Source organism: Penaeus japonicus, unplaced genomic scaffold (assembly GCF_977035675.1).
Source record: "Penaeus japonicus unplaced genomic scaffold, GWHDUDI00000001_assembly GWHDUDI00000039, whole genome shotgun sequence".
Lineage (NCBI taxonomy): Eukaryota > Metazoa > Arthropoda > Malacostraca > Decapoda > Penaeidae > Penaeus > Penaeus japonicus.
The window spans coordinates 18,825,072-18,835,071 of NW_028234441.1; the positions used below are offsets into that span (position 1 = coordinate 18,825,072).

Here is a 10,000-nt window from a genome sequence, read left to right on the forward strand (position 1 = left end):
GAAAGAGAAAGAAAGATAGATAGATAGATATATAAAGAGAGAGAAATAGAAAGAGAGAGAGAGAAATAGAAAGAGAGAGAGGGAGAGAGGAGAAGAGAAGAGGGAGAAAAAAAGAGAGGTAGAGACAAGAGAAGAGAGAGAGAGAACAGAAGTAAGAGAGAAGACAAGAAAGAGACAAGACAAGAGAGAAGACAAGAAAGAGACAAGAGAAGAGAGAAGAGAGGAGAGAAGAGACTCCCTCCCCTTTCCCTTCACTTCACTCACTAGGACGAGATATTCTGCCACTGGTCACGCAGGAAGTTCCATGCAATGTACCTCCCGACGTCATTGCTTGCAACGGCAGAGAAGACGGCGGTCGAGTCCTGCTTCCTGATGCCGCTGCCCTCCGTGAATGCCATCTCTAGGTACCTGAAGGAGAGAGAGGGAGAGATAAGGAGAGGGAGAAGGAGAGGGAGAGGGAGAGGGAGAGGGAGAGGGAGAGGGAGAGGGAGAGGGAGAAGGAGAGGGAGAGGGAGAGGGAGAGGGAGAAGGAGAGAGAGGGAGAAGGAGAGGGAGAGGGGGGGAGAGAGGAGAAGGGAGCGGAGAGAGAGAACGAGAGAGGAGAGAGGGAGAAGAGGAGAGAGGGAGAAGGGAGAAAGAGAGTGTCGGGAGAGAGAGGTGCAGGGGAAGAGGAGAGCGGGGTTAGGGAAGGGAGCGGAGAGAAGGAGAGGGAGGCAGAGAGAGAAGGAGAAAGGGAGGGGAGAGAGGGGACGGGGGGGGGGGAGGGGGGGAGGGAGAGGGAGAGAGGGAGGAGGAGAGGGTGCGAAGAACGGGAGGAGTAGGATGGAGGGATAGAGAGAAGGAGAGGGAGAGGGAAAGGGAGAGAGTCTTCAGGTTTTAATAATTCCTGTTGAAAGCACGTGATTTTCACTACTTACTCTTACTGCGAATATCATTATTACGAGTGAGAATAGAAAGTAACATGGAATTAAATAAACAGAAGTCTTTTGAATACTGCAATGTCAAAATTCCGAACGCGCTACTCTCAAATTTCTTTCAAAAACTTTTGAAAAATTAAGATTTTTATACCACTCTCAAATCCATCCCCAAACTAACTTTTAACAATTCCTAAAACACACAAACACATACAGACAAAAAAAATAAACACACAAACACACACGAACACACACTACACACACACACATACAAGATAAAAGTGTCATCGGTAATATAAAAGTTTTGTATGAGTTTTTGTATTACATTTAAATCAATAAATGATAATTTGTATAAACCTATTGCTTTGTCATCATAAAACCATCACATTACAAATAATAAACTTCTCCTCCTTCATGAAACAAAGCGGTGAAAACAGAAATCCTTAACCGTAGAAACTGAAACACAATCATATCGGCAGTGTCTCATATATATACTATAACGAAAAACCTGTCACTAGATTACAAAAACAAACAAACACCGTCTATAATAAATAAAGAAATAAACATCTTCACACACACAAACCACAGACTCACAAACATACAGACACACACCACTACACCATACACAGCACATACACACACACAACAACACACAAACACACAAACACACACAAGCACACACACACAACCCACACAAACCCCCGTAACACCAAACCCCCCAAACCCCCCCCAAAAACCCCCCCAAACCCCCCCCCACACACACACAAACACACACACAAAAACACCCCCCCCCCCCCCACCAACACCCCCCCCCCCCCCCCCCCCCCCCCCCCCCCACACACACACACACAAACAAACCCACAAACCCCCACAAACCCCCACAACCCCCCCACACACCCAACCACAAAACCAACATATCTCCACCAATGACTCACTGACCTTGCAAGCAACCAAACTTCCCTCGTGCATCCGAGAGCCGAGAGCAACACGGCTTTCTCGGAGGCAACATTGGCACTCACATACTGGTGCCAAGCCGCTTCCCATTCCTCTTCACCGCCAGCTGATATTGCACTGCAGTACACTGTTGATTTCAGGTTCGGAGACACGTCGCTGCAGAGGGAGGGAGGGAGGTAGCCTTTGTTTTATTTATTTATTTATTTATTATTATTATTATTGTTATCATTATCATTATTATTATTATTGTTGTTGGTATTATTATTATCATTATTATTATTATTAGCATTAGCATTATCATTATTATAATTGGTATTATTATTCTCATTATTGTTCTCATTATTATTATTATTATTATTATTATTATTGTTGTTGTTGTTGTTGTTATTATCATTTTTATTATTATCATTATTATCATTATTATTATTGTTGTTGTTATTATTGTTATTGTTGTTATTATCATTATTATTATCATTGTCACTATTATTATTATTATTATTGATATTATTATTATTGTTTTTATCATTATTATTATTATTATTATTATCATTATCATTATTATTATGATAATGATAATAATGATAACAATAATAATAATAACAATAACAACACACGATGTGATGATGATATAGGGATTCTAAGAGATTCTAAGTTATTACTATTATTATTATTTTAATAATAATAATGATAATAATAATAACAATAACAATAACAGTAACAATAACAACACCAACGAAGTTCCTGGACTCAAAAGCTCATCAGCACAAACCTCCCATTATTAATCCACTGGTCGAACTGGGAGACCGCGTGGTCGAGACAGTCCTCGTAATTGAGGCTACAGGTCCACCTCAGAGCCATGGCGCGCTTGTACTGCTCCAGGTGTGGTCCTTCAAGGTCGTCCTCAAAGCCTACGGACTCGTAGAGTGGGATTAGGTACTAGGCTACTGGGAAGGTAGAGGTATTCCCTGCGAGAGAGGGAGAGAGCGGGAGAGGGGAGTAAGGTGTGAGGTAGGGAGTGAGATGAGGGAGAGAGAGGGAGGTGAGGGAGAGGGGGTGAGATGAAGGAGAGGGAGTGAGGTGAGGGAGAGGGAGTGAGATGAAGGAGAGGGAGTGAGGTGAGGGAGAAGGATTTATAAGATGATAAACTGAAGGAAGGAATCTTAGTTAATGATTCTTATTGGAGTGGGAGGGGAAGGAGGAGGAGAAGGGGGTGGAGAAAAAGAAGAGGATAGAGGAAGAACGGAGATGGGGAAAAGGAAGAAAGAGAGTAGTGGTAATGTGAGAATTTGAACAAGTAAAAAGAATGTTTCAAAAACTTGGAAAATTCTTATTAATGCAGTGAGAGAGAAGTATCTTGGAGCAGTTTCCTTTAGGAACAAAAAGAGAAGCAAAGGAAACTTTTAGTGAAATCCAGAAGTGGAAGACAGTCGGATAGAGGACGATCAAAACGGTGTTGGCCGATATCCGATATTACGATGATATTGCAAAACATGAACTACATGCTGCCTCATACCGGCATTCACCTTTGGCATTAATCATAAGTGGAAATTTCTGATGAGAACAGTACCAAAACATAGGAACACCTCTTTAAGACATACAACCCATAGAAGACCACCATCAAGTCAAGAGGATCTCTATACCAGCCCTATCCAGGTGGGCGTCCGTAACCACCCAAACAGACCTAGAGAGAGCCATCCTAGAACTGCCACCGTGCAATGGGAGGCATGGGAATAACCAACCATGCAAAAATATCAGACATGAGCACCAAAAACATTCGCATAAAGATTAACAGGTTATCTGACGCAGCACATAGTAAGCCAGAACAACCAAGGGGGAAACAAATGAGCAGACTGAAGCAGAACAGAATAAAATTGATAATCTGAATAACTAAAAACAGGGAAAGCTAATCCAAAAAACAGAACTACAGAACATCTTATTGCAATTGCCAGAGGACCATCAGAGGAGAAGAATGCAGATGGCACAGGAAGTGGGGGCATCCAATTGGCTCAATGCACTACCTATTAAAGCCAAGGGTTTCTCTTTAGCTTAAAACAAGCAAGAATTATTTCGATGCCTTGCTCTAAGATATGGGTGGCAATATCTGGATGGACTACCCTCACACCCCTGTTCGAGTGGCTCCCATTTCACAACACAAATCACGCAATGCTTTTGTAAAGAACAGAGCTTTGATTGCATACGCCATAAGAAGCAAGACCTCACTGCCCAAATGCCTCAGGAAGTCCAGCCATGACGTGAAAGTGGAACCAAACTCCTCCACTGAGTAGCATTTCAACCCTAGTCAGTAACATCCGCAGAAAGCCGCCTAGACATCAGCTCGCGAGAGGATTTGGGCTCGAGCAGATAAGCATACTTTGATGTAAAGATTAATAACCCTATGTCACAAAAATAAGGACCAAATCGTACATTTTTCCATGAAGAAGGCTGAAAATGACAAGATCCGGAATACCAAGAGGGTACAAGAATAGAACAAGAACGTTCACTAGCCGCCTTCATTTACAACCACAGAGGAAGGCACGAGGCAAAGGCATTTTAAGCTATCCTGCCCGCAACTACCGACAAAAAACACAACACGAAGCTGTTCCACAGCGTGGATGAAATGTCGCCTCTCATTCTCCCTCCCAATCCTCTCCTCCTCTGGCCTCCGTGGACACGAACCAAGCCGTCATTCTACACCAGCGAGAGAGACAACCGACTTCAGGAGACAGTAGAAGAAAGTAATTAAGAAAATAATAAAAATATGTAAATAGCACTTGGTGTAAAATAATAATAAATAAAGGACTGTATAATGTAAGGATAGCAGCCACAGCCATGGCTAGGTCGTGGCCAATGGACTGTATTGTGAACGTAAAATATATAAGACTTTCATCACAAACAACAGTTTTCTTGGGAGTGAAGGCTTGCTTTACATGAATAAATATATTAAATAAAGAGAAGAGTGAATGAGATAGATAGTATAATGAGAAGAGGAGAAAGATGAGACTTGGAGAGAGAGGATGGAGGAGATAGAGAGGGGAGAAACAAGGGAAGGAAGGGGGAGATAGAGAGGGGAAGGGGAGTGTAAGAGAGACAGAGAAACAGAGAGATAGAGGAAGGGGTCGGGAGGTCGAGAGAGAGAAGAGAAAAAGAGAGAGAGAGAGAGAGAGATGGAGCGAGGAAACGAAACTATACAGATGGCAAACAAACAGACAAAAAAGAGACGCATTTCTAAACAGAGGACAAATAAGACAAAAATAAATCAATGAATAAATAAAATCTGATAAACAGCAATACAATACAAAACAAAAACACAACAACAACACAAAAACCCTCACAAAAACACAACTAAAAAACAAAAAAAAAATGCACAAAACAACACCAACACAACACCAAAACAACACCAAAAAAACATAAAACAACCCATATCCGCCACCACCCAGATTCTGAGATCAATCCAAACACCATTCCACACCCCATATCCATCCCACTCCAATACCCGCCCTGAAGGAGAGAGCGCATCCGTGGACCCACTTATCCAAACCCCCAATCCAACATTCCACCCTACTCCCTGAGCCACCAATCCAACCCACCCCCCCACACCCAACCACCCCCACCTGATCTAGGAGTGTCGCTCCTACTTGCATCAGCCCCCACCTTAGTGAGCGCTCCAGTCCACCCCAATCCAGAGCCTCCACCATATCCATATCCACCACCTCCCATATCCAATTATATATCCCTAGCCCACCCTAGAGACTCCATCCAATCCACTATCCAATTTATCCACATCAACCCACCCTGACGCAGACCCAGAGTCATAAAACCACTCCACAAACCTGAAGCGCTCAGGCGTCCAAAATATATGATCCACTCCCCACACCTATCCACCTTCCAAAATCCAAGCATTTATATCCACCCAACCCTGATGGAGAAGGAGCTCGTTCTTAATAGTCGCTCCGTGAACAACTTTGTTGCACAGCATTGGTCTTCAAGATACCTAATTTATTAAGAGCTCCTCCATGGTATTGTAATTTAGTTCGTTGCTCACGTCCGTCTTGGTTGGCCAAGTAGGGGCATTCGACCTAAAGAAGGAAAGCGTCTCGTCCTCTATTTTTCACAGATTTTTTTTTCATATCATCGCTGTCCTGAATGAGGAAATAAGGAAATGAGGTTGTTTAACAATAGATTAAAGGGAGAATGGATCGTTGTTCATTCTTGATTGGTATTCTTGTTGAAATGAAGGAGGGATTCGTGATTGGTTATTTGAATTAGTGATTAGTAGGTAGATAATTGATTTTTATAGTGAAAATTGATCGTTAATAGTCATTGGTTGTAGGAGTTCACGACTGATATTCAGGTCGTAGGAATTCGTAATTGATATTCTTGTTCCTGGAAGTTTACGAAAAAAATAATAATAACGAAGCATATCGAGGAGAAAAAGAAAGATAACAGCGTATGATTTGTAAATACTTAGAGTTTAGAGGGCGGGAGTCTGTACTAGATAACATAAGTTTACATTCAACCACCAACACTCACAATACAAAACCCACACAACCCAACGCCACAAAAGAAACACGCGCCAGTATTATTTAAGGAAAAAGGAAAAACTGAACCTCGTATTTCTATCGTTTTCTAATGAGTTGGTTGGTTTCCCTCCTCTCCTTTCCCCCCCCCCCTCTCTCCCTCCTCCTCTCTCTCCCTCTCTCTCTCCTACCATCTCTCTCCTCTTCTCTCTCTCTCTCCCAGCTACTCAATCCTCTTTTGTTTTGCCTCCCCCTCTTCCCCCTCTCTCTCTCTCCTCTTTCTTCCCATCCAACATTCTCGTCCCCCCTCACTCTCCCCCCTTTTCTCTCCCTTTACCCCCCTCTCTCCTCCTTTTCGCCCTCTCTCTCTCATTCGCCCTCCTTCTTTCTCCCTTCCCCTTCCCCCTGTTTTCCCTCTCTTTTCCCTCCCTCGTTTTCTCTGTTTTTCCTCTCTCTCCTCTCCCAGTCCTCCCCCCCTCCCCTCTCTCAATGTTTTCCTCCCCTCCTTTGTTTCTTCCTCCTCCCTCCTTCATTTCCCCTCTCCTCCTCTTTCTCCTCTCTCCCTCTCTCTCCTCCTCCTCTCTCTCTTCCCTTCCTACTCTCCCTCTGGGTATTTTTTCCCTCCTCTCTCCCTCTGCTCATCTCCTCTCTCTCACGTCCCTCTTTCTCTCTCTCTGCTCTCTCTCCTCACTCCTCCTCCTCCCCTCTCCGCCCGCTCCTCTTTTCGTTCACACCGATTCTCTCTCCTCTCAGCCTCTCTCCTCCCCCTTTCTCTCTTCACTCCACCTCTCTCCTCATCCTCACTCACCTCTCCTTCTCCTCTCGCCTATCTCCTCCCATCACTCTCTCATCTCCTCTTCTCCTAGTCTCGTCACTCATCTCTCATCTCTCCTCGCACCCGTCACCCTCTACTCTCTCTCTCATCTTCTCTTCGCCTCCCATCTCCCGTTTTCTCTCTCTCCTCTCCCTCTCTCCTCTCTCCTCCCTTCTCATTTCTCCTCTCCTCTCTCCCCTCTTCTTCATCCTCTTCTCTCCTCTCCCCTCCCTCCCCTCTCTCCCTCCTCTCCTCTTTCCCTCTCTTCTCTCTCTCTCTGCTCACCCTCTTCTCCATCTCTCTCCTCCTCTCCACTCTTCTCTCCTTACTCCCCCTCTCCTCTCTCTACCTCTCTCTCTTTCTCTCTCTCATCCTCTCTTCTCTCCGCTCTTCTTCTCCGTCCTTTCTCTCTTCTCCTCCGCTCTCTCGCTCTCACTCTCTCCCTACCTGCCCATCTCCTCTCACTCTCTCCCTTTCTCGTCTCTCTCTCTCTCTCATCTCTCCTCTCTCTCTCTCTCTACTCTTCCTCTCTCTCTCTCTCTCGCCTCCTCTCTCTCTACTCCATCTCTCCTTCTCTCGCCTCTCTCTCTCTCTCCCGTCTCTCGCTCCCCTCGCTCTCCTCTCTCTCTCCTCATACTCTTCTCTCACTTCTCTCTCTCAGCTCTCTCAACTCTTATGTCTCTCTCTCTCTCTGCTCAAGATATCCTCTCTCTCCTCTCTCCACTCATCCTTTCTCCTCTCTCCTGCTTCTCTCCACGTTCCTCTCCACTTCCCCTCTCTCTCTACTCTCCCTCCCCCTCTCCTCTCTCTCTCCTCTCTCCTCCCCCTCTCTCTTCTCTCTTCATCACTCTCTCTACTCCTCTCTCTCTCTCCACTCTCCTTCCTCCATCTCTCTCCTCTCCTCAGATCCTCCCTCTCTTTCTTCTCTATCCTCTCCTCCTCTCTCTCGCTCTCTCTGCTTCTCTTTCTCTTACCTTTTTCCTTCCCCTATCTCTCATCTCGCTCTCACTCTCTTTCCTCTCTCTCGCCCTTCTTCTCTCATTGTCTCCCTCTCTCTCCTCCTCTCCAACATCCTCCCTCTTCCTCTCTCTCTGTTCTACTCTCCCCCTCACACGACATCTTCTCCTCTCCTCTCTCTCTCTCTCTACTCTTCTCTTCGAACTCCGTCTCTCTCTCTCACCTCTCTCTCACACTCTTCACCCGCTCTCTTCTCTCTCTCTCCCCAAATCTCTCTCCCTTCACATCGCTCTCTCTTTCACCTCTTTCTTCTCTCTCTCTTCTCCTTTCCTCTACTCTCTCTTTCCTCTCTCCTCTCTAGCTCTTCCCACTTTTCACTCTCTCTCCTCCCTCCTCTCTTTTCCTCCTCTCCTTCCTTTCCTCTCGTCCCTCCTCTCTCCCTCTCTTCTCTCCTCTCTCCCTCCTCTCCTCTCTCCTCTCGCACTCCACTCTCTCTCTCTCTCCCTATATATATATATATATATATATATATAGTAATATCAAAAATTAATATATATATATATATATTGCTCTACCCTCTCTCCCTCTTCGCTCTCGCTCTCTCTCTCTCCTCACTCTCTCTCTCTCTCACCTCTCTCTCTCTCTCTGATATATATATATATATATATATGATATATATATATATATATATGATATATGATATATATATAAAATATCCGCTTCTCTGCGCACTAAACATCTAGAAGCTCCGACAGCTCTCCATCGTCTCTCTCGTCCGCACTCTCTCTCTCTCTCTCATCTCTCTCTCTAGAGAGATCTCTCCTCTCTCTCTCTCTTTCTTCTCTTTCTTCTCCCCTCTCCAACCTCCCCCTCTCCCGCCACTTCTCTTCTTCCATTCTTCTCTCTCTCCACTCATCTCTCTCGTGCTCTGTTCTACTCTTTTCCTCTCTCCTCTCTCCCATCCTCCCCCCCTCTTTCACTCTTCTGAATTCCTTCTCTCTCTCTCTCTTCTCTAGAATAGACGGTCGTCCCTCTCTCTCTCGTCTCTCTCACGTCTCTCTTCTCTCTCACTCTCTTTCTCTCTGCCCTCTCTCCCCCCTTCACGTCCCCTCCGTCTTTCCTCTTCATCACACAGTAGAGAGATACTTTTATAGAGATAGCTGGTAATAGCGTAACCCAGTAGACAAAGCCAAATATGATGGGATAGAGGAATGATAGATATAGAGATATAAATGGTTATAGGGTGGGTTGAGTATAATTTAATTAGATTTGGAATTTTGTGGTGGTTACTAATGTAGAATCACCCCATATGGCAAAAAAAAAGCCATATACCAATACAATTAACCCATAGGACTTATACCCATTCATAAAAGTCGACAGAAAGGCCGCGCAGGTCGCAATGACCCCCCCCCCCCCAAAAAAAAAAAAAAAAAGAAAAAAAAAAAAAAAAAAAAAAAAAGTGCCCTGCTATACAAGTCGCCATCGAAAGGCATCGTCCTGACCTGCGCGAGCGAGGTTAAGTGCGTCGTCCATGACCTGCGCTCGGTTGGTGACGTGGATATGAACCGCGGTGTTGCTGTCGCGGCAGCTGCTATGGTCAGAATCTCCCAGTTGTTGGCGTCGTAGTTGACCCGGAAGTAGCCCTCTGCTGCAGGTTGAGGATGGTCCCCAGGCGTCGCGGCGAGGGCAGGTCGTCGAGGGCGAGCGACTGGGCCGCCCCGCGCTCTAGTACCCAGGCGGAGGGGCCGCGTCTGGTGAAACTCGGGGGCGTCCTGGGAGGTCATGGTGAGAGGCACCCTCCACGATTGCCGACGCGGCGTCCCCGATAGCACGGACGTGGGCGG

The 10,000-nt window shown here is 45.5% G+C and overlaps 1 protein-coding gene across 1 annotated transcript in view; it reads right to left on the minus strand.

Moving 5' to 3' along the window:
• Positions 1-264: 264 nt before the first annotated feature.
• LOC122254566 (aminopeptidase N-like) overlaps positions 265-10,000 on the minus strand; it is a gene marked incomplete at its 3' end in the record, with an annotated part of 28,200 nt that continues 18,464 nt past the window's right edge. The window contains 10 exon segments of the mRNA XM_086533562.1: positions 265-408; positions 1,854-2,024; positions 2,638-2,804; positions 3,991-4,145; positions 4,293-4,310; positions 9,659-9,737; positions 9,740-9,801; positions 9,804-9,900; positions 9,902-9,994; positions 9,997-10,000. The exon segment at positions 9,997-10,000 is cut by the window's right edge and continues 20 nt beyond it. Of these exon segments, the coding sequence (XP_086389688.1) occupies positions 265-408; positions 1,854-2,024; positions 2,638-2,804; positions 3,991-4,145; positions 4,293-4,310; positions 9,659-9,737; positions 9,740-9,801; positions 9,804-9,900; positions 9,902-9,994; positions 9,997-10,000 (990 nt within the window).